Source organism: Tamandua tetradactyla, chromosome 7, assembly GCF_023851605.1.
Source record: "Tamandua tetradactyla isolate mTamTet1 chromosome 7, mTamTet1.pri, whole genome shotgun sequence".
NCBI classification, from domain to species: domain Eukaryota; kingdom Metazoa; phylum Chordata; class Mammalia; order Pilosa; family Myrmecophagidae; genus Tamandua; species Tamandua tetradactyla.
The window spans coordinates 34,289,493-34,316,916 of record NC_135333.1 but is presented as its reverse complement, the minus strand read 5'-3'; the positions used below and the strand labels follow the sequence as shown (position 1 = coordinate 34,316,916).

Below are 27,424 nucleotides of genomic sequence, written 5' to 3'. Positions count from 1 at the left end.
CTCACCTCACTGGGTTTTGTGAGTATTGGATGAGCAGTGCATGTGCAGAGCTCAGCGGTGGCTAGCAGGCAGCACGTGCCCTAGGAATGTTAGCCATTAGCTGCTATTGATCAAAGTCACACAGCTAGTGGGTGGTGGAACCAGTATCTAAGCCCAGTTCTGAAGGCCCCCCAAACCCTTGCTTTTTCCACTCTGTCCCACGACCCTGACAAGTTCACAGATACAGATTTGATTAGGATTAACTATCTCTGTCTTGGGAAAACAACAAAAACACTCACTGTTCTCCCTTGCTTCCTGAGTGGAATGGTTACGAGAGCATTACTATTTTTCTTAGCCCTTCTCTGAGCTACAATGCCAGATGGTTTCCTGCACAAGGAAATTTGTGTCCCCTTAGCCAGACTGGCATGGTTGAGGGGATCCTAATGGCACTGGGCCTTGGATGCCGGTGGGATCCTCAGCTCTTGGAGGCTACCTGGGAGTCCTGGTCCAGTTCACTTGTCTCCTGTGGACCACGGTTTCCTCCTCCATGGGATAAGGGGTGGATTAGCATGGTTCCTCCCAGCTCCCACAGCCCAGATGCGGGCTCCAAGTCAGGGCTGGTACCATCTACTAACAACCTTCAGCTACTTCATCTCTTCCCTGAACCTAGCACAGTGCTGTACACAGTAGGTGCTCAAACAAACTAACCTGCTCTTACTTAGGAAATTCATTTCGGAGGTGGGTCAGGAGAGACCCCAGACTCACCCTGGCCTGGCCCTTTGTCCCAACAGGACAGCCCACTTCCCCGATCACTTGCCTTATGGACACATACTTGCCAAATGAATGCCCACCGTGCCTGCCTGTACCAGGCTCAGGACCAGCAGTGGGGGAACCAACAAGGCCTCCCCCTCTGGAGCTCACAGACAGTGAGGTTGGAAGAAAAAAATACACAGAAAAAATATCAGTTAGTGACAAGGGTATGGAGAAGAGTAAAGAGTGTTGTGTGATAGTGGGCAGAGGGTGGCTGCCTTAGACTGAGTTAGGGGTCTGCTTTGAGGAGGTGAGAGCTGTGTGACCAGAGGCAGTTAGTGGAGTGATGGGCGGAGCAGAACCCAGGCCCAGCAGGGAGGCCAGCATGGTGGGTGGGTGGTGGTGAGCAGGGAAGGGGAACGAAACGAGGTGGGGATGGCCTGTGACTGAGAGCCCCCAGGGCTGCTGGGGCAGATGCCAGGCATGGTCAAAATTGAAGGAGTCTTGTATGCTGGTGAGCGGGCCAGCTTCCCTGAGTTACTGCTGCAGTTCAGACTGAAAGGGGCCTTGCAGCAAAGCTGAGGAGTTCCCTGGGAAAAGCTAGCAGCCCCCTAACTGTTCTGCCAGGGGACACTCGCTACCTTAGCAAGTCAGCTGTCGTCCTTGTCTCAACTCAGCTTGCAGTCTCAGATATCCAGCTCAGCACAGCGAGAGTACTCTTATCCTCAGGACCCCTCACACAGAGGCTGATGGAGAAAATGACAGTTTTACAGTTTATGAGTTGATGTTGAAAAAAAGCACTCGATCAGCTTGTTCTCTCCTAGGAGGCAGCCGTGTGAGACATCTGGTTATCATGAGGCTGCTGTTGGGAGACAGGGAACTCGCCGCCATGGACTTGGTTGGCCAGCAGGTGCCTGCAAGCTCTGAGAGCCGGAAAACTCACCGCACATCTTGGCAGGGCCTTTGCTGGACTGGGATACATGTGCTTGAGCTGGCACTGTCTTCTCGTGATGGGGCAGGGGGACCTAACATCCTGTTTTCTCCATTTCCATTGTTGACCAGCCCTCCTTCTGCTTTGAGCATCAGGTCAGTTGTGAATGTGAAGTGCTATTTCTTTGTGGTGTATCTTTGAGCCGATCTGTTAGAGGACATTCAGCTCCCCCTATTTTTTTCCCTGAGGGGCTGGGAGAACCTTAATGTTTTCCCTATGTAACAAGATGATCAGCATTCCCTACAACCCTAGTGCTCAATTATAAAATGAGGCTTACCTTCCAGGCCAGAGTCTAGTGTGGTGCTGGCCAACGTGGAGCCATGTGTGACTGCTTAAATTTTAACTAATTAAAATTAAACAAACATTCAGTTCTCTGTCTGCATTAGCCTCTTTCCTGTGCTCAGGAGCCACACGTGGGTGGTGGCTGTGTATCATACTACACAGATTCAGAATATCCCCATTGTTACCGAAAGTTCCATTGCCCAGTGCTGGCCAGCAGAGTCAAATAAAGGATGGATATAAAGCACAGCCCCAGGCATAAAGGTGGATAAGCCTCACTGGGGTTGGGGTGGTAGAGGGAGGGATGGGAGGCTGGAGAAGACGCAACCTCTGGCCAGGAGATTGATACCTGATAAGCTCTTTTTTGGGGGAGTGGGAGGGTGCATGGTCATGGAAACGAACCCAGGCATAATAAACTCTTAGCAGACTTGAGGGGGCCGTGTGGGTTGAAAAATTCCTCCTGGCCTCACTGAAGCATGAGGACATGTGCTGGAGGGCGGGTGGGGGGAGGCTCCCTGGAGAGAGTACACTTTGAATCTTGAACCCTGAGCTGGGCCTTGCTTTAGTTCAAGAAGGAAATGATCCAGACTTCTCCTTGCCTCTACCTTTCTTCCTTTGTTGGTCCTTCTAACACCTTCAGGATTTTTCCTGTAATTCAGCGGTTGCAAGGGAAAATTAGGGCCCGCTGTTCTGAAACTCTTTGGCTGCTCTTGGAGACTTCTCTTCACTCCCACTAGGCAGGGGAGGAGAAAGAAACAGGGTGATCTAGAGCTGTTTGTGCAGTAATTCTCCTGTGTCCATGACAACTGCTTGACCAGGCTAATCCTTGGTGATGGTTCATGCAAGAATTTTCAGTTGATTATAAAATACAATAGGAAAGAAGTCACAGAAATAGTCAGTAGGAATCAATTGAAATTGGATGTATATGTGTGCATGTGGGCATGTAGTGTTATACAATAGAATCCATGGGGCCCCAGAGAATTTTTTCCCCTACTTTCCAACTTGCCTTCATCCATTTATTGAGCAGCTACTCTGTGCTTCAGGCTGCTGCGGAGAGGCAGAGATGAATGAGCCTTGGTCCCTGCTCTCTAGCAGTCACTGTGTAGGGGAGACAGGCCCGGATGTAGACATTTATAAAATAAAGTGTGGCATATGCCCACGTGCAGGATAGGAGTAGGCACCTGGTGCTCTAGGAGCACCAGGGACAGGCCAGGGAGGCTCAGGGAGCAGGTAGCATGGATCTGGTTCTTGAAGGATGAGGGGGAGTTGTTCACCAGGCCAGTAATGGCCAAGGGCACAGCAGACAAAGAGACCAACATGAGCCCAGGGAAGTGAAAACACATGCACAGCATTTTTTAATGAGAAATGGCACAAGGTGCTGTGGGTTGTGATTGTTGCAAGAAAGTGTTAAAGGAAGGAGGTGGGGATGGAGAAGGAAGCCAAGGCAGATGGTGAATATCCCTCAGTGTCATGCTGAGGAATCTTGAATCTAATTTTTAGGTACTGTCATAGTTTACCAGAACTGTTATCACAGGTACCACAGCTGGATTGGCTTAAACAATAAGCATTTATTGGCTTATGGTTTCAGAGGCCAAAAATGCAACTCAAGGTATTGGCAAGACCATGCTTTCTTCCAAGGAGTCGGCAGCATTCTGGCTGTTGACAGTCCTTGGGATTCCTTGACTTATGTTTCTGCCCTTAGTCACATGGGGATGTCCTCTTCTTTCTGGCATTTGTGGCTTCCAGGTCCTTTTTATAAAGCCTCCAGTAATTCAGATTAAGATTGAGAATGTGTTTTTTTTTTCCTTGGGATATGTAAACTACCATAGGTAAGCAGTGTCCTAGAAAGTTTTTAATCAAGAAAGCAACAAAGGTAGTCTGGCTGTGGTTAGGAGAGGACGTTGAGTGGAGAAAGGATGGATCCGGAGGCACATTCAGAAGCTATTACAATGGACTAGGAAAGATATGATATGAGATATAAATAGACATGCCAGTGGGATGGAGAGAAGGGATTAATTGATCAGTGACTTAGGAGATAGAACAGCCAGACTTAAATTGTACGTGGGAATGAAGAGGAGGGAGGAATGTAGAAAGACTCCTCAGTTTCTTACCTGAGCGGACTGAGAGGTCAAGTGGTGTCAATAAAGGGATCCCAAGAACAGTTTCGGGAACGCTGCTGAACTCAGTATAGGGATGTGGAGGTGGAGTTTTCTGTAGTATATTCCACATGGAGATGTTTCCCTTGCCTTCAGTAAGAGTGGACCTGGGGCTTGGGGAAAAGTTCTGGGCCTAAGTTAGAGGTTCATTAGGTTAAACTGTAGAAATGGAGGAGGTCAAGAGAGCAGCAGAAATCTAAGAAACACCAGTATTTGAGAGATTGGCCAAAATTAAGTGACACCTGCCTGGGAAAGAGATAAGGAGTGTGGTTGGAAAAAGAGAGGAAAATCAGAAGGGAGGGTAGCAGAGAAGTCAGAGAAAAAGAATGTTTTAGAAGAAAAGAGTAAGTACAGGCTTATATCTTACAGAAAGATCCAGGAACATAAAGAAGAAAAAAATCAATTAAATTTTTAAGTCAAGACAAGCCTTGATTAATCAAGACATGTCTATGGCTTGTCTTCTCATTTTCTTTCTTTCTTTTGAGAAGTTGAATGTTTTATTGTTATTGAAGGGTCTCTGTTATTGCCTCAAGGCTGTTGCTTCACTGTATGAAAATAGCATCAGCAGATATGGTATAAGACTGTTCCTCATCTGATAGTATATAACTAACAAAAACTTACTTCCACTCCCAATTACTTCCAATGAAAATATGAAAGTATTTTGACCCAAATCCAGGGATCGATGTAGACATCGGTCAAGTTCAAATATCAGGTAAGGCTTAAGATAACAACATTCCCCGTGAATCACATAATTTTTACAAGTGGTTTTTACCTCAGATAATTCCATGGATTCTGAATATAACAGCTAGATCCTGGTCTAAATCACTGGGTGGTGGGACAAAGATGCGGATCGTGTTTATCTGCTATCACTAGAAAGTTAAGGAGTATTTTCTTTCAATAGCATAGGTGGAATGAGGAGTTTCTGTTTTCCTATTGATACTTCTAAAAGTCATGATTATAAATTTCTACCCACCAGTAATTTAAAATATTGCTGGATAAGGGCAGTGAATGTGGCTCAGTGGCAGAGTTCTCGCCTGCCATGCCGGAAACCTGGGTTCGATTCCTGGTGCCTGCCCATGCAAATATATATATATATATATATATATATATATATATATATATATATATATATATATATTATATTGCTGGATAAGTTGTTTCACACTAGTTTATTTAGGGATTCCATTTTCACTCTTCAACAGATTTTATGTATTTCTCTCTCTTTTTTTTTTTTTGCATGGGCAGGCACCAGAAATCAAACCCGGGTCTCCCGCATGGCAGGCGAGAACTCTGCCTGCTGAGCCACCATGGCCCGCCCTCTCATATGTTTCTTCACTCATTAGTTCATCAAGTTCTGAAGGGTTACTCAGTGTCATCTTGATCAGCCAGCCATCTTCTTAACAAGATTTGTTGACAAGTCCTGGATTTTCTGCAAGAGCTTCATTCATTTCTGTTGCTTCACCTGATAGAGGAGAAGAAAGTTCACTAGCCGCTTTCACACTTTACAAAGCACGAAACTCCTCTTGTTTGTTCAGTTTTGTCCCAACCTCGGGAAGACTACAGTGAGCAACATCTCAAAGCTTCCTGTGTAAAACTGCTGATCCCCAATATTCCAGGACCATTCTCTGTTGTCATCCTTTCACATTTGTCTGTGTACTTCCGCCCCGAGAGCAGAGCAGGGCCAGGAACAGTGTGGGGGCGGCCGGTAGGCATGCAGAGGTCACCATGCCCCTTTTCGTTTTCTTAGTATGTCATTGAAAGATAATCTTAAATTGTATTTAGTCACATTTATCAAATTTTTCTTTTAATGATTTTTATATCATAAGAAATTTTTGCCTTGCCCAGGTTTGCAAAGATTTTCTACTACTTTTCAAGAAGTTTTATAGAACTTTTACTTTTAGCTCTATGAGTTAATTTTTGTGTATGGTGTAAGGTATGGACAGAAGTTCTTTTTTTTATTTTTCTAATTGTTCCACCCCAATTTATTAAAAAGAACATCTTTTCTGGGTGCATGGTGGTTCAGTGGTAGAAAGCTCGCCTTTTATGCCAGAGACCCAGGTTCAATTCCCGGACCATGCACTCCCCCACCAAAAAAGACGAACAAACATCTTTTCTGTATTTAATTACCTTATTATCTTTGATGGAAGCCAATTGTCCATGAATGTGGGGGCCTCTTCCTGTGCCCTCTGTGCTGTTCCCTTGAGAGGAAACTTAAGCCGTTTGTGTCCATGCTTCCATCAAAAGAAATATCATACTGTTTTTTATTTTATTTTTTAAATATCATACTGTTTTGATTGTTGCAACCTTATACTAAGTCAGGAAATCAGGTTGGGTAGGTCCTTGAACCTGGTTCTTCCTTTTCAAAGTGTTTTGGCTACTCTAGGTCCTTTTCACTTGTATGTAAATTTTACAATCAACTTGTCAATTTTCTAAAACAAAACAGCAACTACAACCAAAACCCTGAAGTTTCCATTGAGATTGTATTGAATCTATAGATCAGTTTGGGAAAAATCATACATTAACAATATCAAGTCTTCTATTCCATGAACGTGCTAAGTCTCTCCATTTACTTAGCCCTTCTATATTTCTCTCATTAAAGGTTTGTAGGTTTTCAGTGTATGGTCTTACACATATTTTGTTCATTTATTACTCTAAGTGTTCCATTTTTTTAATGCCATTGTGAATATTATTTTTAAAATTTCATTTCCTGAACTTACGCTTCTGGGAAGATGGAGCAGGCATACTTTTCCCTATGCCTTTTGCTAATTACAACTAAAAACCCTGGACACTATATATTAAATAAAAGTAAGACGATGCTGGAAGGTAGAGAGATTTTTGGATAAAGACACTGGCACCCAAGGAAAGACATGGTGGTGAATTCCTGGGTTTCCTTTTTGCCTCACATTATGATATAATAACATCAAATATAATGATTGAAAATAAATAAAGGAATAGAAATAAACCATGCTAACATTAATAAAATAAAAGCAGGAATAGCTATATTAGTATCACATAAATTAGAGTTCAGAACAAAGAACATTACCAGGAACACAGAGGGACATTATGGAATGATAAAAGGGTCAATCCATCAAGAAGGTATAGCAAGCCCAGATAGGCATAAATCAAACAACAGAATAGCACGTATGTAAAGCAAAAACTGTTGACTTGAAAGGAGAAATAAATATCTCCACAATTATAATTGGAGATTTCAACACCTAATGGATCTCAACAATTGAAAGGAGAAGACAAAAGCCCAGCAAGGATATAGAACTCAATAATGCCATCACTATCAGGCTATAATAGACATTTATAGAACATTCTGCCTAACAACAGCAAATTTATTTTTCAAGCTCCATGGAAGAATGCCAAATAGACCATATATCTTGGTCCATAAAATAAACAATAAATTAAAAAGAAACAAACTCATATACAGTATGTCCTCTGATCACAATAGGATCAAATTAGAAATGAGTAACAGAAGGATATGAGGAAAACATCCAACATTTGGAAACTAAACAACATACTTTTAAATAATCCTTGGGTTAAAGATAAAATCTTGAGGAAAACAAAAGCATGCCTTGAACTGAATGAAAATGAAAATACATTATATCAAAATGCATGGGTACTGGGGACCAGATAAGTCCTGAAATGCAGAGGGCCCAGCTTCTCCAGAACATCAGCTAGTTCCATCTCCCTACCTCATATTATTGCTAACCCCTTCCAACATTAAAAAGTTAGAATGGCCATGTATTAGTTAGGGTTTTCTAGAGAAACAGAACCAACAGGAAACACTCACAAATATAAAATTTATAAAAGTGTCTCATGTAACCATGGGAACACAGAGTCCAAAATCTGCAGGTAATTCCGATGGAGGATCTGGACAAACTCCACAGGAGAGGCTTGCTGGCCAAAGCAGAAAGAGAGTCTGTCACTTCTGAATCCTCCTTAAAAGGGTTCCAGTGATCAGATTAAACATTACTCATTGCAGAAGACACTCCTCTTTGGCTGACTACAAATGTAATCAGCTGTGGATGTAGCTGACGTGATCATGACTTAATTCTATGAAATGTCCGCATTGCAACAGACAGGCCAGCACTTGCCCAACCAGACAAACAGGTTTCACCACTTGGCTAGGTTGATGCACGAACCTGACCATGGCAGTCCACCCCTTGTCAGCTTGGCAGCTATACATGCCACGTTAAACCATACCTAATCTCTAAATAAAAAACAATAAAACACATTTTTTCTTTCACCTAACAATACTCAACTGTCCTGCATATAACTGGAAACACATTAAATCTCTCCAGAATAGGGTGCAAATCCTTAGGCAACATTCATTCTTAAACTTGATATCTTACAACTTAAATAGTATAACATGAACAAAACAGCATTACAGTCCTCGTTTCTGTAACTGATCACGTGGTCGAAGTTCATATTTATCACTACCTTCTTCCACTACCCATTCCATGTTCCCTTTACCCTCAGCAAGCACTTCAGCTGGCCGTGGTTCTTTGCCTGGTGGGGTGACCCAAACCTTCATTCCTGAAGTTTCAGAGCCATTGGTAGTCCTGCCTGGATTGGGTTGTTGCAGTTTTCCATTGATTTTAATCACAGGGCATGGTAGTACTAAAAGATGCCCTAGGGGATCTCCTATACTCCCAAGAAAACTCTTCTTTACCCCCATTATGTAGTTGCAGTCCTACTTCCCCCTGATAGTCAGGGTCAATCACTCCAGTCAATAATGTAATCCCCTTCTTGGCTTGTTGATCCAGTGGCATAAGTAGCCCAAAAAGACCAGGTGCCAGTCTTAACTTCCAGTTCAATGGAATCATTTTTGTTTCTCCTGGAGGAAGCACTCCTCGTTTTGGAACTAAAACCTGTAGACCAGCAGAGCTCAGAGTTGCAGGGACAGGAAACAAAAATTTTCCTAGTGGATCACTAGGGGTAATAGTGAGTGGTAACACTTGCATTTCTACCCCTTGGTTCCTGGACCCATGGATCCTGGCTATGGGAAAAACAGCACCATGCAGTGGATGCTGATTCAGAGCATATACAGCTTCCTGGAGAACATTACCCCAGCCTTTCAAGGTATTGCCACCTAGTTGGCACCGTAATTGAGTTTTCAAAAGGCCATTCCACCGTTCTATCAATCCAGCTGTTCTGGGAACACAGTAAGACCAGAGAATTCCATGAGCGTGTGCCCATTCCCGCACTTCATTTGCTGTGAAGTGTGTTCCTTGATCTGAAGCAATGCTATGTGGAATACCATGACGATGGATAAGGCATTCTGTAAGCCCACAGATGGTAGTTTTGGCAGGAGCATTGCGTGCAGGGAAAGCAAACCCATATCCAGAGTATGTGTCTATTCCAGTTAGAACAAATCGCCACCCCTTCCATGAAGGGAGTGGTCCAGTGTAATCAACCTGCCACCATGTAGCTGGCTGGCCACCTTGGGGAAAGGTGCCATATCGGGGGCTGAGTGTGGGTCTCTGCTGCTGGCAGATTGGGCACTCAGCAGTGGCTGTAGCCAAGTCTGCCTTGGTGAGTGGAAGTCCATGTTGCTGAGCCCATGCATAACCTCCATCCCTACCACCATGACCACTTTGTTCATGAGCCCAATGGGCAATGACAGGAGTTGCTGGGGAAAGAGGCTTACTGGTATCCACAGAACAGGTCATCTTATCCACTTGATTGTTAAAACCTTCCTCTGCTGAAGTCACCCTCTGGTGCACATTCACATGGGACACAAAGATCTTCATGTTTTTTGTCCACTCAGGTCTATCCATATACTTCTTCCCCAGACCTCTTTGTCACCAATTTTCCAATTATGGTCTTTCCAAGTCCCTGACCATCCAGCCAAACCATTAGCAGCAGCCCATGAGTCAGTATACAACTGCACCTCTGGCCAGTTCTCCTTCCAAGCAAAATGAACAACCAGGTGCCACTGCTCAAAGTTCTGCCCACTGGGAGGATTTCCCCTCACCACTGTCCTTCAAGGACAACCCAGAAAGGGGTTGTAATGCTGCAGCTGTCCACTTTCGGGTGGTACCTGCATATCGTGCTGAACCATCTGTAAACCAGGCCCGAGTTTTCTCTTCCTCAGTCAATTCACTGTAAGGAACACCCCAAGAGGCCATAGCTCTGGTGTGGGAAAGAGAAGGTAATGTGGCAGCAGGAGTGGAAACCATGGGCATTTGTGCCACTTCTTCATGTAACTTACTTGTGCCTTCAGGACCTGCTCTGGCTCTATCTCGTATATACCATTTCCACTTTACAATAGAGTGCTGCTGTGCACGCCCAACTTTATGGCTTGGTGGGTCAGACAACACCCAACTCATGATAGGCAACTCAGGTCTCATGGTAACTTGGTGGCCCATGGTTAAGTGTTCAGTCTCTACTAAGGCCCAGTAGCAGGCCAAAAGCTGTTTCTCAAAAGGAGAGTAGTTATCTGCAGCAGATGGTAAGGCTTTGCTCCAAAATCCTAAGGGTCTGCGTTGTGATTCTCCTATAGGGGCCTGCCAAAGGCTCCAGACAGCATCTCTATTTGCCACTGACACTTCCAGCACCATTGGATCGGCTGGATCATATGACCCAAGTGGCAGAGCAGCTTGCACAGCAGCCTGGACCTGTTGCAGAGCCTCCTCTTGTTCAGGTCCCCAGTCAAAATTAGCAGCTTTTCAGGTCACTCAATAAATGGGCCAGAGTAGCACACCCAAATGAGGAATATGTTATTGCCAAAATACAAAAAGACCAACTAGGCATTGTGCCTCTTTTTTGGTTGTAGGAGGGGCCAGATGCAGCAACTTATTCTTCACCTTAGGAGGGATATCTCGACAAGCCCCACACCAGTGGACACCTAGAAATTTCACTGAGGTGGAAGGCCCCTATATTTTTGTTGGATTTATCTCCCATCCTCTGACATGCAAATGCCTTACCAGTAAGTCTAGAGTAGTTGCTACTTCTTGCTCACTAGGTCCAATCAACATGCTATCATCAATATAATGGACCAGTGTGATGTCTTGTGGGAGGGAGAAATGATCAAGGTCCCTGTGGACAAGATTATGACATAGGGTTGGAGAGTTGATATACCCCTGAGGTAGGACAGTGAAAGTATATTGCTGACCTTGCCAGCTGAAAGCAAACTGTTTCTGGTGGTCCTTACTAATATCTATTGAGAAAAAAGCATTTGCCAGATCAATAGCCACATACCAGGTACCAGGGGATGTATTGATTTGCTCAAGCAATGATACCACATCTGAAACAGCAGCTGCAATTGGAGTTTCCACCTGGTTGAGCTTACAATAATCCACTGTCATCCTCCAAGACCCATCTGTTTTCTGCACAGGCCAAATAGGAGAGTTGAATGGGGATGTGGTGGGAATCACCACCCCTGCATCCTTCAAGTCCTTAAGAGTGGCAATAATCTCTGCAATCGCTCCAGGAATCCGGTATTACTTCTGATTTGCTATTTTGCTAGGTAGAGACAGTTCTAGTGGCTTCCACTTGGCCTTTCCCACCATGATAGCCCTCACTGCACGAGTTAGAGAGCCAATGTGGGAATTTTGCCAGTTTCTCAATATGTCTATTCCAATTATACATTGTAGAACTGAGGAAATAACTACAGAATGGGTCCAGGGGCTCACCGGACCCACCGTGAGATGGACCTGAGCTAAAACTCCATTGATCACCTGGCCTCCATAAGCCCCCACTCTGACTGGTGGACCAGAATGACGTTGTGGGTCCCCTGGAATTAATGTTACTTCTGAACCAGTGTCTAATAATCCCCAAAATATCTGATCATTTCCTTTTCCCCAGTGCAGTTACCTTGGTAAAAGGCCATCAGTCTCCTTGGGGAAGGCTTGGAGGAAGATTAACAGTATAAATTTGTGGCAATGTAACAGGGTTCTCCCACAAAGGGACCTGGCCTCCCCTTCATTCAAGGGGCTCAGGGTCTGTAAACTGTTTCAAGTCTGGAAATTGATTAAGGGGCCGTGACTCTGTGTTTTTGTAATTCAGGTTAGACTTCTGTTCCCTTGACCTAGAACTCTTTTGTTTATACAGCTCCAACAAGAATTTAGTAGACTGCCCTTCTATTGTATTTCTAGGTACCCCATGATTTACTAGCCAATGCCACAAATTTCTGCGAGTCATATAATTTTTACTCCTGCTTTGAGTTTGCTGTCTATTATAGTAGCCACGTCTACCCTGTCTTTGGTGATTAAATGCTGCCACTGGGCTTCTGCCAACTCAGGATCCAGTCATCCCCATTGTGTTTAAGGATATCAGCTCAGTGACAGCAGTTCCTACAGTAATATCTCACCTACAGAGAAGTGCAACTACAGAGCTCTTCATGGATGATGGCGCTAGTTTCACAAATTTATTTCTCATTGTTCTGGTGCATCCTCCGGACATTCCTGGGGTGTAAGGGAAGGCTTTGCATGATAAATCCACTCTAACATCCAATTTTTCTAAGCCTCTGGATCCCCTCATCTACATTATACCAGGGCAGTTCTGGCATTTCAACCTCAGGTAATGTCGGCCACCTTTTGATCCGTGTTTCAACCAACCATCCAAGCAAACTGTTAATGCCTTTCTAACCCCTCGAGCTATAACATTGAATGCAGAATCTCTGCTTAGTGGGCCCATATCAATAAATTCAGCTTGATCCAGCCTTATATCCATCCCACCATTATCCCACTCCCTTAAAATCCATTGCCACACATATTTCCCTGATTTCTGTCTATATAAATTGGAAAACTCACACAGTTCTTTTGGAGTATAATGTACCTCCTCATGTGTGATACTTTGTACCTCACCTTTAGGGGCCTGTTGGAACTTTAGTCTAGTTATAGATCTGGAAGAAACAAGGGGTGGTGGCGGTGAGTCATAAAAAGAATTAGAAATATCTTCCAAGCCATTTGGTTCAGGGCATTCATTTTCAGTGTCATCTGGTGAAACAGATTAATCACTCTAGGGTTAATCCCTTCAGGAGGAGGTTGGGTGGCCAACTCCTCAAGGCAGGCTAGAGGTGGAGCGGCTATGTCCTCATGGCAGACTATTTCAGGGTTATCTAGAAAAGACTCAGCATGACCTAGGGTTTCAATCTCACCCTATAATGACATCATTATCAATCCATATGTCACCATCCCATTTTTCAGGGTCCCACTCCTTTCCAATCAAAGCCCTCACTTTAACGGCAGACACCATGCAACATTGAGATTTCAGTGTATGTTGTAAAGTTGCTACTCCAACAATAAGATTCTGAGTCTGATTTTCAGAGATCTCAATTTTACGGCTACAGGAAATAAGATTTTCCTTCATGATACTCATAGAAACTTCTACGTCTGTCAGATGGCACTTAAGCGTCTCGTTTGAAGCCTTAAGCCCATCCCTTCCACTCCTTAATGTATCCAGTGTATCTGACAACAACCTGTCAACATCTCTATACCTCTTATTTCCACAAAACTCCATAAAGGTGCCAAAAACATTATTCCCCAGAGCCTGACTTCGTCCAAGCAAAGCATTAGGAGAATCAAATGGTGATATTTTGACTATCTCTTTTGCCAACTCACTCTTTGGATTGGGAGTGTTATTCTGATTATGGGAATCAGAGTCCTGAGTGCCTGTGAGTCCATCAGAGTAGACAACCATTCATAAAAACCCATTTTTAAGATTCTGTTTCTCAAGAGCCAAACTCCTGGTAACAAGTTGTATTAGTTAGGGTTCTCTAGAGAAACAGAATCAACAGGGAACACTCACAAATATAAAATTTCTAAAACTGTCTCATGTAACCATGGGAACGCAGAGTCCAAAATCCACAGGGCAGGCTGTGAAGCTGACGATTCTGATGGAGGGTCTGGACGAACTCCACAGGAGAGGCTCGCCGGCAGAAGCAGGAAGAGAGCCTGTCTCTTCCTAATCCTCCCTTAAAAGGCTTCCATTGATTAGATTAAGCACCATTCATTGCAGAAGACACTCCCCTTGGCTGATTACAAACGGAATCAGCTGTGGATGCAGCTGACATGATCATGATTTAATTCTATGAAATGTCCTCATTGCAACAGACAGGCCAGCCAGCCAAACAGGTACTACCAGTTAGCCAAGTTGACACATGAACCTGACCATGACAGGGCATAAACCAAATAACCCTAAAGAGTGAGAGAAAGACCAAAGGTGGTGGCGGAGTTATACAGAGAAGGTAGGGTTTAACAAACTAGTATGATTGCCGAATCACTACATTGATATTTCTTTTAGTCTCCAGTATCTTAGAGCAGCTAGAGGTAGAAACCTGAAATTGTGGATTTGTAACCCATGCCAAACTCTGAAATCTGTTCTACAACTAATTGTTGCAATGTGCTTTGAAATTTATTGCTTTTTGTATATGTGTTATTTTTCACCAAAAAGAAAAAAGAAATTTTCTAGGTTTCAGTGTTTTGGAGCAGCTGGAAGGAAAAGTCTGAAATAGTGGAATGGTAACCCTTAACAAACTCTGAAATCTGTTCTGAACTACTTGTTGAAGTGTACTTTGAAAATCATTGCTTTTTCTATCTTTTCTTTGTATATGTGTTGCATTTCACAATAAAAAAGGTGATGCTGTTGTTGTTGTTCTTAAAAAAAGCTTACAACAACAAAAAATTCATGGGATACAGCTCAAGGAATGCCGAGAAGGAAATTTGCAGCACTAGGTGCTTACATTGGAAAAGAGGAGCAGTCTCTATCATTTAAATTCCCACTTTAAGACACTAGAAAAAGAAAAACCCAAAGCAAATAGATGAAAATAATAAAAATAAGAACTGAAATCAATGAAATTGGAAACAAAACAGTAGAGAAAATCAGTGAAACAAAAAGCTGGTTCTTTGAAAAGATCAACAAAATTGACAAATATTAAGTTTGACAACTTAGGTGAAATTGACCAATTCCTAGAAAAGTATAAACTATCTCACCTTATCACATATGAAATAGATAATTTGAATAGCTCTATAACTATTAAGGAAATTGAATTTGTAATTTAAAATCTCCTGAAAAGGAAATTTCCAGGCCCTGATAGTTTCACTGAATAACTACTTGTTGAAGAGTGCTTTGAAAACTATTGCTTTTTGGGGTGGGCCATGGTGGCTCAGTAGGCAAGAATGCTTGCCTGCCATGCCAGAGGACCCAGGTTTGATTCCCGGTGCCTGCCCATGTTAAAAAAAAAAAACAAAAACTATTGCTTTTTTTCTTTCTTTGCTTTGTATATATGTTATATTATACAATAAAGTTTTTAAAAAGTATGATAGCATTAACAATTGTTCAAAAAAATAAAAAACAAGAAAGAAAGAAATACTTAGGCATAAATCTCACAAATCATGTACAGGACTTTTGTGCCCAAAATTACAAAACACTGATGAAAGAACTCAAAGAAGATCTAAATAAATGAGAAAGATTCTATGTTCATGAATTGGAGATTGAACATAGTCAAGATGTCAGTTCTCCAATTGATATATATGTTTAATACAATTCCTATCAAAATCCCACTAAAAATTTTTGCAAAAATAGGCAAGATTATTCTAAAATGTATATGGAAAGGCAAAGAAACTGGAATAGCTAAAATAATTCCAAAATTGAAAAATAAAATGGAATGTATCACTGTACCTGATATTAAGACATTATATAGTGACTAGTAATCAAGACTGTGAATGGTGGAAAGACAGACATATAGATTAATGGAACAGAATATAGCACCCAGAATTAGTACCAAACATGTTGTTCTAGTTTGCTAGCTGCCAGAATGCAATATACCAGAAACGGAACGGCTTTTAACAAGGGGAATTTATTAAGTTGCTAGTTTACAGTTCTAAGGCCAAGAAAATGTCCCAATTAAAGCAAGTCTATAGAAATGTCCAATCAAAGGCATCCAGGGAAAGATACCTTAGTTCAAGAAGGCCAATGAAGTTCAGGGTTTCTCTCTCAGTGGGAAGGCACATGGTGAACCCAGTCAGGGCTTCTCTCTTGGCTGGAAGGGCACATGGTGATTATGGCATCATCTGCTAGCTTCCTCTCCTGGCTTCCAGTTTCATGAAGCTCCCCGGGAGGTGTTTTCCTTCTTCATCTCCAAAGGTCACTGGCTGGTGGACTCTCTGCTTCGTAGTGTTGCAGCATTCTCTGCTCTCTCTGAATCTCTCATTCTCCAAAATATTTCCTCTTTTATAGGACTCCAATAAACCAATCAAGATCCACCCAAATGGGTGGAGACACGTCATCCCCTAATCCAGTTTAACAACCATTCTTGACTAAATCACATCAACCAGGGAGATGATCTCATTACAGTTTCAAATATACAGTATTGAATAGGGATTATTCTACCTTTAAGAAATGGGATTTATATTAAAACATGGCTTTTCTTAGGGGTCATACTTCCTTTCAAACCAGCACACATGTATAGCAAACATCTGGTTTTTTTAAAATTGTTTTATTATATAATATAACATATATACAAAGCAAAGGCAGATAAAAAACAATATTTTTTTCAAAACACCCTTCAACAATTAGTTACAGGACAGATTCCAGAGTTTGTCATGGGCTACCTTTCCATCATCTCAAATCTTTCCTTCTACTGCTCCAGAACATTGGAAGGTGGAAGGAATATATATTTTTTATCATCACAGTTGACTTTTTTCTTTTTTGTGAAAAATAACATATACAAAAAAAATACATTTCAAAGCACATCACAACAATTTGTTGTACAACAGATTTCAGAGTTTGGTATGGGTTATAATTCCACAATTTCATGTTTTTACTTCTAGCTGCTCTAAGATACTGGAGACTAAAAGAAATATCATTAAAATGATTCAACACTCATACTCATTTGTTAAACCTTACCTTCTCTATATTACTCCACCATCACCTTTGGTCTTTCTCCCACTCTTTAGGGGTATTTGGGCTATGCCCATTCTAACTTTTTCATGTTGGAAGGGATTGTCAATAATTTGGGGTAGGGAGATGGAACTAGCTGATGTTCTGGAGAGGCTGGCCCCTCTAGGTTTCAGGACTTACGTGGACCAGGGACCCATCTGGAGATTGTAGGTTTCTGAAAAACCTACCTGCAGATATTAATCCAAATCTATTCAGTTGCCCACTCTATCACTTCATTCTTTCAGTGTTTATCATAAACTGTAGGCCCTAACACTTCATAAATGGGAAATGAATCCTATGTAATGGCTAGGATTATGAGTTGGGAGATATTATCTGTTGCTTCTTTTTACTCCTGGATTACTTTCCAGATTGTGAGTAAGAAGGATGACCAGTTTCTCACTCAAAACTGGTAAGCCTAGGTGAGATCATTGTATCACTGTTGAGCATTCATTTATGAAAAAAAAGTTATCCAGTCAGTATTTGCCATTCAAAAGATTAATAGCGATCTCAAGGATCTCTGTTTTTTCCCACTCTTAGAAGAAAACTCCTAAAGAACTGCATCCCTGGAGTCCCTCAGAATCAAAAACACACTGGAAGAAGAGGGGCTGAGGACCTCATCTGCTACCCGTTTTCCCCTGTCCAGGCATTCTTCCCAGTTTAAGAGGAAGAGATGCCTAGATGAGTGAAGGGAGAAATTCAGACACCTGCCCAGGGCCTAGCATATTAATAAAGAGAAAGAGAACATCTGTCTTGTCAGCAGGCCTGGGGTCGTCTCCAGTGTCCAGGAGGGAGGTCATAATCAGAGTTTACACTCAGGCATGTGAGCTGAAGCAGGAGTTTTCAAGTCTGAGGCTTTGTGTAGGACTGATTCCAGATCCTGAGCTGGCTCCAAGTCCTCAGTGGTGCAGAGCTGCCATCAGCTGGTTTATGACTGTGCCAAGCATGGCAACCTCCACTGGCCATGACTAGCACTGAAGACTTCAGAGCCCCAGCCAGCTATGTAGGTGAAAAGCTGGGGGCCCAGGTCCCAGGCAGGGTTGGTTGGGAATCCACAGCTGGCACCCATGGATAGCCCGATGACCAGGGTCAGCAGCCCCACAGCCACAGGCTCCGGACCTGCAGGCATGCCTTTGTTCCATGTGTCCAGGATGGCCAAGATCCTGAGGCTGTTGCTCAGAAACAGCTAGGGGTCAGGGTGGGTTGCAAAGATGGAAGCTGAGTCCTTAAGACCACACACTGTCAGTTTCCCACCTGTACAGTTCTGTATGGCATTGGAATAGAAAGCGTAGGTGTCTCCTGAGGCACAGAAAGCAGACAACAGCTGCTCCAGTACGTAAATGGGGGGGGGGGGGGTGTTGGCCCAGGGGAGGTGTCCCAGGAGACACCTGGCCAGGGAGAAGGCTTGATTCAGGTGGGCCCCTGAGACGTTACCACCATGTATATGGTTACCGTAGTGGCCAGAGAGCCCACCATAAACTTGATGAAGAAGTTGCCTTCGTTTCCTCCACTGGTGACAGCCTGGGCCACAGACCCCTGAGCAAGGAGCATGAGCACGAAGTCACCTAGAACTCTGCCAGGCACTGTCGGGCCAGGAGACTGTGAATCTGGAACCAGTCCCTGACTGCAGCCATGGCAGAGTGTGGGCCACGGTGGGGACTCCCTGTTCTGTTCCCTGTTCACTGTTCCCTCAGTCTGTGCAGGCACTGCCAGCACAGCTAGGACTGCAATTTTGAGGCTGGGAAAATATTCAAATCAAGTTATCCCTCAGACTTCTCCCTGAAGACTAGCTGTTGGTAATCTTTGGTTTTCCCTCTTCTCCCGGCTTCCTTTGCTTGCAGTTTCTTGCTTGTATGGCTTCCATCTAGACCCATCCTTTATGACTGTCCAGGCTTCTCATCTGTAGGTTAAACATCTCTAGAACTTCAGGTGGGCTTTTGTGAGATGGCCTCCAAAATACAGCACTATACTTCTGGCTGGTCACCTGGCTAGTCTTTGTCTTCTTTTTTGTTTTGTTATTTTAGTTGAGATATTCTCATATTCACCTCTTTAAAATATACAATTCGTTGTTTTTTTTTAATGTAATCAGGGAGTTATGCAACCATCAACACTATCTATTTCCAGAACATTTTCATCACAGCAAAAAGAAACCCCATACCCAATAGCAGTCACTCCCCATTCCTCTCTTCCCCTTGCCTCTGGCAACCACTAATCTACTTTTTTTCTCTCCATATTTGCCTATTCAAGGCATTTCATTTAAATAGAATCACACAGTATTATGAACATTTGTGTCTTACTTCTTTCACTTAGCATAATGCTTTCAAGGTTCATCTATGTTTGCTCAATATTACATTGATTAGAAGCAAAAAGCTGAAAGCAGCAAAACCCAGAAGAGAAGGGAGAAATCAGTAGACACAGCTATGTGCCTTGCCATGTGCCTTGCCATGTGCCATAAGAGTCCAGGATTGCTGGCAGCCAGTCTTCAGGAAGAAATTATCATCTTGATGATACCTTGATTTGGACATTTTCATGGCCCCAGAACTATACTGTGCTTACCTGCAAGAATATAAAGGTAAAAAAGACTAGGCTTAGGCTTTAAGGAGCTCATGAAATGCAAAAACATGTGCTACCTAAACATATTTGTGGAATTACAAGCATATATTCAATTACTTGTGGGCACAAATAGCATGAATAAAGGTAAGAGTTTTATTCTTGACACAAAGTTGACAGGCCTTCAACACTGGATCTGAGACAAATGTCTTGGGCTATGAATTTTTCCTGCACGGAACAGTATTTGATACTTGAATTTTAGCTGCAAAATACTATATGGTCAGATGAACCCAGTGCAGACACAAATCACACTCTGACCAGCATTCAGCCGTGGATCACTTAGCTCGAAGGGTCAACCCAGGAGGTGCTTGCAGTCTTTAAGTATCTCCCAGTTGTTAAAGCAGATCCCTAGGGATACAAGTCAGCAGAGCCTAAATCCTCAAGGTTTAATCTCTGAGAAATCTTGCTAAGCATGACTTTAGATCTCAGAACCTCCTTTTAGCATGACCCACCCAGGAGTAATCCTGGGTCAGACATTCTAGAGTTTGAACCCACCCAAGAACCTGGTGTCTGGGAGGGAGAGAGAACCTCTAAGCTCCAGGGCCCTAAGTTTGGCTTATATTAAACCAACAATGGCTTATTTGCAAGGCTTAAAAGTTAACACATTCCATAAGATTTTTCACTTGTGGCTATAGCCTGAAAAACACAGTAAGGAAGAAATTATTTCTCATTTGTTTCTGGAACACTTTGTGATGAATGGACACTGAAGAAACAGGTCCACTTTGATAGAGAAATGGAACTCAAATGGATGAAACCGGGAGAAACTCATGGAAGATCTCACCAATGACTGCATGAGGTCACCTGGGCTTGTCCATGTCCACATGCAGCGACAGGAAGCCCCCTTCTCAGAGAATACGCCCTTAGGTGGAGTTGTTTTTCATCTCATGGAACAAATGCCAGCAGGAACCCCAAGAGGAGAGTGCATGAGGACCACCTTTGAGGGTCCCCAAGATATTTCTCTTCAAACAGGACAAGGAGATGAATATAAAAAAGTGGCAGCAACATTGCTGTGAAAACCAATCAATCATCAGACCTACATGTGCACCAGAATATTCATACAGCAGAAAAGCCCTGCATGTGCAGCAAATGTGAAAAATCCTTCAGCCACAAAACCAAACTGTAGGCTCATGAGAGGATCCACACTGGAGAAAAGCCCTATGTGTTCCCTTTGCCAGAGAAGCTACCGCCAGTCATCCACAAACCACCACTATGTGCGGACCAACCAGAAAATTAATCTCAAAGGTGATTTTTATTACACTAGAAGCTTCCCCAGCTATTGTCCCCACATAAGATACATTTTATAATTATCCAGTCCTAGTATTTCCTGCAAAATGGTAATTTTTGTTGGGTGATCAGATACAAATTGGTTGCTTCAGTAGAGTTATTATGTGCTCCACCCTCCTTTATTATGTGATACCCTTATTCAAAAATTAAATTTTCCTGAGGAAGATTTCATATAGAAAAAGAAAAAAAATATTACATTCATCGCATGCATGTCTGTTCATCAGTTGATGGACATTTCCACTTTTTTGCCTATTATGAATCACACGTCCATGAACATTCATGTCCAAAATTTTGTGTGGACATATGTTTTCAGTTCTCTTGGGTCTATACCAAGGAGTGATATAAATAATCACACTCTTTTCCAAAAGTGACCGCACCATTTTACATTCCCACAAGCAGTGTATGAGGGTTTCAGTTTCCCCACATCGTCACTACACTTACCTGACTTTTGATTATAGCTATCCTGGTGGATTTGAGGTGGTATCTCATTATTTGATTTGCATTTCCCGAATGACCAGTGATTTGAACATCTTTTCATAAGTTTTTTGTCCATTTGTGTATCTTCTTTGGAGAAATGTCTATTCAAATCCATTGTTTTTAAATTGTCTTGTCTTTTATTGTTGATTGTAAGAGTTCTTTACAAAGTCTGGATATGCAGACCCTTATCAGATATATAATTTGCAAATATTTTCTCCCTATCTATGGGTTGTCTTTACACCTTCTTTGATGCACAAGAATTTTTAATTTTGGTAAAGTCCAACTTATTTTTGCTTTGGTTGCTTGTGTTTTAGGTGTCATATTTAAGAAACTGCTGCCTAATCCAAGGTCATGGAGATCTATACCTAGGCTTTCTTTTATGAATTTTATAGGTTTAGCTCTTACATTTAGGTCATTGATCCATTTTGAGTTAATTTTTGTATATGGTGAAGTGAGATCCAACTTTGTTTTCCCAGCCCCATTTGTTGAAGAGAGAATTTTCCTCCATTTAATGGTCTTGTCATCCTTGTTGAAAAATCAGTTGACCACACATTTGGGTTTATTTTTCAGGCTCTCAATTCGATTCCATTGATCTATATGTCTATCTTTATACCAGTACCATATAGCCTTGATTGCTGTAGCTTCGTAAATTTTGAAATTGAAGTGTATGAGTCCTCTTTGTTCTTTTTCAAGAGTGTTTTAGCTCTTCTGAGTCCTTTACATTTTCATATGCATTTTTGGATCAGCTTTTTCAATTTCTGCAAGAAAGCCAGTAGGGACTGCAACAAATCTGTAGATTTCTGGAGGGGTCTTCATTGCTATCTTAACAATTTGGTTTTCTGATTCATGAACAAGAATCTCATTCCAAAAATTTATTTAGGTGTCCTTTAATTTATTTCAATAATGTTTTGGTGTTTTCAGTATACAAGACTCATACTTGTTCAATCTTTTTAGTGTTGGTCTATGTCTTCTTTAATCAGGGTGATCTCATGATGAATATGACACTCCAGGAAATCACGCCTGGGGATCAGTTTTCTTGTTTGTAAAATGAAAAGCTTGGGGAAGCTTATCTTTATGGTTCCCTTAGTTTTTTTTTCTTCCCATTTTTAGTCTGTAGTTTACTTGAAACAGGGCCCTTGTATAATATGTATTAATATGCAGTCACTACTAGGGTTTTTCTACAAGGGAGATAGAGAAGGATATGGAGAAAATCTTTGTCTGGTAAGCCTTTTACTGACTGTGATCCTGAGCAAAATATTTCCCTTGAGCCTGTTTTCTCACCTGTCAAAAGTGGACTGTTATAGAGGATTCCATAAATTAAGGAAATGAAAACACCTGGAATACTGCTAGCCCTCACTAGGGCCATTACCTTAACTTGTGGCTCCTTTTAGTTCTTCCCAACTTTTCATTGTGATTATTTTCAAATACACAGAAAAGTTTATCTTTCCCATCCCTAGCACCTAAATACACAGAAAAGTTTCTTTCCCATCCCTAGCACCTCTAGCCTGGGCATGGGGAGACAGAATTCTAAATATTTCCCTTTGGGGAACTTAGATCCCAGGCCCAGCAGTGCATCAGGTCAGGGAGGGGAGCCTTTCTGTAACAGGCATTCACCACTTCCTAAAATTTAGTCTCAGTTCAGTGGACCTGAAGCTGTTTCCCAACAGGATATGATCTTTCTCTTCTGGCGGGAGTTCCTCCCTACCCCTCCTTTTCCCATTCATCTCCTTTCCAAGATCCAGCTTATACAATGCTCTCCAGAAACTTTCCCAATTCCAGTTAGCCATTTTTTCCCTCATGCACCCTCTATCTGTTCCCTGTTTGTAATGCTTTCTACTTTTATCGTATTTAAGCAGCATGCCATTTTCTTTTCTAGAACTATCTAGAGCCTTAGAGTTGCATTGCATCCTATTCATGAATGCTGTCCAGCCTGGCAGAGAAAGTAGATGCTTCGTGAATATCTGCTGAACCACTGATCCAAGGCATGCAAATGCTTGATACACGTTGAGGCTTGCTCTGATTCATGTTGTGTGCAAGTTCATCTCAGATTAAGATAATGGTTCTTTTTTTGTGGCAATGCAACATAGATTAAATAGGAATTTAAATTAAGCTATTGAGAGGATCCTGGATCTTCTTTCTTTAGTCCTTAGCAGATTGTCATGTATGGCTGGTATAAAGTTCTCATAAAACCAAGACCTGCCAACTGATGCTAAAGCAGCTCAATAATAGCATTCTAATTTTCTAACTTGTTTGTAGCTTATGTAATATTCAGGTGGAGGGAGGACCTTATAATCTCTCCATTCTTTAAGCTCTAGCTCATTATGGGGCTAGTTATCTCTTAGCCTTCCAGGTTTTGCATTTTTCTTTCCTGCAACCTAATTCCTCCAGTTGACTTCTTGACTGGCAATTAGCAAAAACAAAAGTGTGAATAATAGAGATGTGGATGTCTTGTTATGCTAGCTTCAAGTCCTGCTTTTCCAAGGAACTACTTGTGTGAGGCAGACAGGATCCCTCTCAGGGTGACTGGAAGACCTGGAGTTCATCCTTAGACCATGAAAGGATAGCATCAATTCAACCTTGACAGGCTGTAGAACTTTGGACAAACACACCAAAATCTAAATTCATTTTATGCATCAGGCACTTAAGTTGATGCATTTTGACATGAGGGCAATAAGTGAAACAAAGTCAGGGTGTCTGTCTCACACAGTTTATTTAACAATAGGTAATAAGAAATCAAATTTAACAGTCTATACAGTGATTCAAAGTTCATATTTATAAGTAATCAACTTTAATTGCATGATTTACAACAGTTGAGGGTTTTTGCTTTCTATTTTCAAGTTTTACAGAAAATGTGTGTGTGTGTGTAGGGAGGGCAGGGTAAGACGGAAGAAAGCAAGCAAAGTAGAAACCCCAGGGACATTTTGTGTGTTAAAATCATCCCAGTGGAATCGTTTCTTACCCTCTTTTTAATTTTTTTCTTTGTTAGATGTAAAAATAACGAAAAAAATTCTTTCAAGAAACAGAAACCACAATATATAATACATCAATTTGGCAGCTGCCCCTGTATATTTTGAAAAAGTCATTTTCCTCTCTACATGTACAAATTATTTTAATACTTGAAGTTTTACGTTCAGACTTATGGAATAGAAAATTTTCTGGAGCACAAAAGTTGACTTGGAGGAAGGGAAAAGGATTTTTTATTTTTATTTTTTGTTTTTACATTTTTAAAAGAATGAACATCCTTGCACCCAGAGAAAAATTGGTATTTTAATATATATTTATATATATTTATATATATATATAGAATGTAATTTTAAAGTAACATTAACCCCTTTTGTCCTCTGGTTTTAGAAATGTTCTTTTTTTTTTTTTAACTTCCATAAAGTGAGGAAAATAGGGAAAAATGTCAACCATCTGCACCAGTAAATAATAACTATTAATATTACATATTTTCATTAATTTAAAAAAAAATAATAAAACCTATTGGAGGTGCAAGGCAGGAGCACGTGGTTGGCTTCACAGACCTCAGCCTCCTCCCAGTGCACACCTGAACCACACACACAAGGGGAAAAAAAAAGACCGGTGGTAGCCAGCCATAACAAAAATATATTCTTTGTTTTCTATCTTCCCTCAGGTTCATCTTGCATGTTTGCTTTAAATCACAAACAGTTACTGCACAGTTCTTATGTGTTCCAAGGAAAATTGTCTTTTAGGCTAAGAAAGATTCAAAAAAATTGTTTTCAGTACAAAAAGTCTTGTTAAGAGAAAATAATTTTTTGCTCCCAAAATACTACAAGGTGTCTCTAGTGTATGTCTAGTGTACTCTGTGAGAGGTTTGCATTCAAGTCTGAGTTGTCGGTGCTGAGTCCCAGGTCCGTGGCGCTTGCACCATGGAGGTTTGCCATGCCTGGATTGCTAGTGAGCTGAGAAAGCATCGAATTCTGGTCCGGGCTGGCAAAATGCCCTTGTTCCATGGGGTTTGCCTGGGCAGCTACCAGTCCGGGATGTGGGGAACTGGTCTGTGGGGAGACATGGTGTGGAGAAGGTTGAGGCTGCATCCTGGGGGAAGGACTGGAATGAGGGGGCTGGGATTGAGGCCGAGGAGAAGGGACAGGTTGGGGAGAGCGCACTTGATTGGAGAGAGAAGGGATCTGCTGGCCTTGTAGATGGGGGGACTGGGCCTGATTGGGGAGCATATGCTGCTGGGGGCTCATGGGGTTGGGCTGAGCAGGGGATCCCATCTGTTGCTGAAGGAGTCGCTGCTGATAGGCCTGCAGACTGGCTCCTGCCTCAGCACCCAAGGCCTGGGGGAGCTGGCCCATCTGTCCCATATTCCCTTGTTGTATCTGTTGCATGTGATGCTGCATCCGCTGCTGCTGAGGCTGTGGGGGGTAGCCAACTCCTTGGGGTTGCTGGAACTGGTTATGGTTGGCCATTCCAGGGCCTATTCCTGGCCCTGCTCCCTGTTGTTGCTGCTGTTGCATCATCTGCTGTCGTCTCAAGATGTCTCGGAACTGTGAAGGCATGGTGTTGTGATTCATGTTCATTGGCTGAGCCTGGGGACTCATCCCTCCCATGGGTGGCTGGAGTTGCTGCTGTGGCTGTTGCTGGGGCAAGCCAGCCCTCTGGACACCTGCCTGCATGGGATTCATGTTCTGCATGGCTGGATTGGAGTGGACACCCTGCTGACCTGGCATGGTAGGTGGCTGTAGTCCTGGCTGGCCCTGGGGCATGCCAGGCTGCCCAGGGAGGGGTTGTGGATTCGAGCTGGCATACTTGGCAGCCCGCTGCTTGATAAATGCAGCCAACAGCTGAGGGTTGGCATGAAGGATACTAAGCACCTGTTGCTGCTGTAGGGGAGAGCTGGGAGACCTGAGAGTCCGCAAAAGGTTTTGTAAGGCTTGTTGAGACACAGTGCCTGGTTTGAGTGGGCTCACACCTACCTGGCCCAGACCTGGTTGGGGAGCCATGTTCAAGGGCTGACCATGCTGGGCCACTGACATCATGGCTGGCCTGGGCATCCCAGGCTGTAGTTGCTGGGGCTGAGGCAATCCTCCTTGGGCCCAGGGGGGTTGCTGTTGGATCCCTGTGGGCCCCATTCCTGGCTCCAAATGCCCACTGGGACCTCTGGCCATGGGGGGTGGGTTCATCCCCATGGGGGACATTGGAGTCATCTGGTGCTGGATTGGCCTTTGAAAAATTTGCACATGAGCCATCTGGCGCTGCGTCTCTGCTGCCCTCTGAATCTGCATTGCCATCTCTACTGCTGCAGGTGGGGGACCTGGAAGTGGGGGCTGAGCAGTCTGAGGTGGGGTTGGAGGGGTCACCTGCCCTGCTGCCTTGCCCTGGGACACAGGGCCAGCAGCTTGAGTTCTAGGCAAGTAGGGGGGCATGCTGTTGGGAGGGGTGGGCTGGGGCTGAGAGGTGGGCTGGGGCTGGGGTGTCTGTGGGGTAGTTGGCTGTTGGCCAGTAGGTGTGGTTGGAGTGGCAGGAGTTGGAGAGGGCAGACCCTGCTGCTGCCCCACCACACCAGTCCGCTGCATGCTGGCCATCCTCCTGCGGAGCATCTGAGCCTGCTGTAGACGATGCTGCAGCTGCTGCTGCCGGAGCTTTTGCTTGATGTTGAGGCAGAACGGCACTGGGCACTTGTTCTCCTGGCAGTGCTTGGCGTGGTAGCAACAGAGGGCAATGAGCTGCTTGCAGATGGGACAACCACCATTGGTTTTTCGTTTGCAACCCTTAGTGTGCTGCACAACCCGCTTCATTTTCTGGCAGGAGGGCAGGGAGCAGTTGGCATTTCGGCACTGGCAGGCATGGACCAGAGACTGGATGCAACGCTGGATGCTCAGGCGGCGAGAGTCTCCAGGGCTCTGGGTGGCCGCAGCCTGCTGGTTGTTGCTCTCATCATCTAAGCCGAGACCTAGCTTCTCCATTTTGTGGTCATGGTTTTTAGTGTTATAGCAGGTGATACACAAATCGTAATCCTGGAAAAAACATAAGAGCTCAGATA

The 27,424-nt window shown here is 43.1% G+C and overlaps 1 protein-coding gene, 1 long non-coding RNA gene and 2 pseudogenes across 5 annotated transcripts in view; 2 read left to right on the top strand and 2 right to left on the bottom strand.

Moving 5' to 3' along the window:
• LOC143691035 (uncharacterized) overlaps nt 1–27,424 on the top strand; it is a 132,520-nt gene that overhangs the window by 62,175 nt on the left and 42,921 nt on the right. The window lies entirely within an intron of this gene.
• Nucleotides 16,971–19,424, bottom strand: LOC143691032 (aquaporin-10 pseudogene; annotated as a pseudogene).
• Nucleotides 18,509–20,776, top strand: LOC143689549 (zinc finger and SCAN domain-containing protein 4 pseudogene; annotated as a pseudogene).
• The window catches only part of EP300 (EP300 lysine acetyltransferase), a 76,410-nt gene continuing 73,091 nt past the window's right edge, over nt 24,106–27,424 (bottom strand). For all 3 annotated transcript variants that reach the window (XM_077168958.1, XM_077168959.1, XM_077168961.1), the window contains one exon: nt 24,106–27,398. In XM_077168958.1, coding sequence (XP_077025073.1) covers nt 25,218–27,398 — 2,181 coding nt within the window. In that variant the 3' untranslated portion in view covers nt 24,106–25,217. The remainder of the gene's footprint in view (nt 27,399–27,424) is intronic.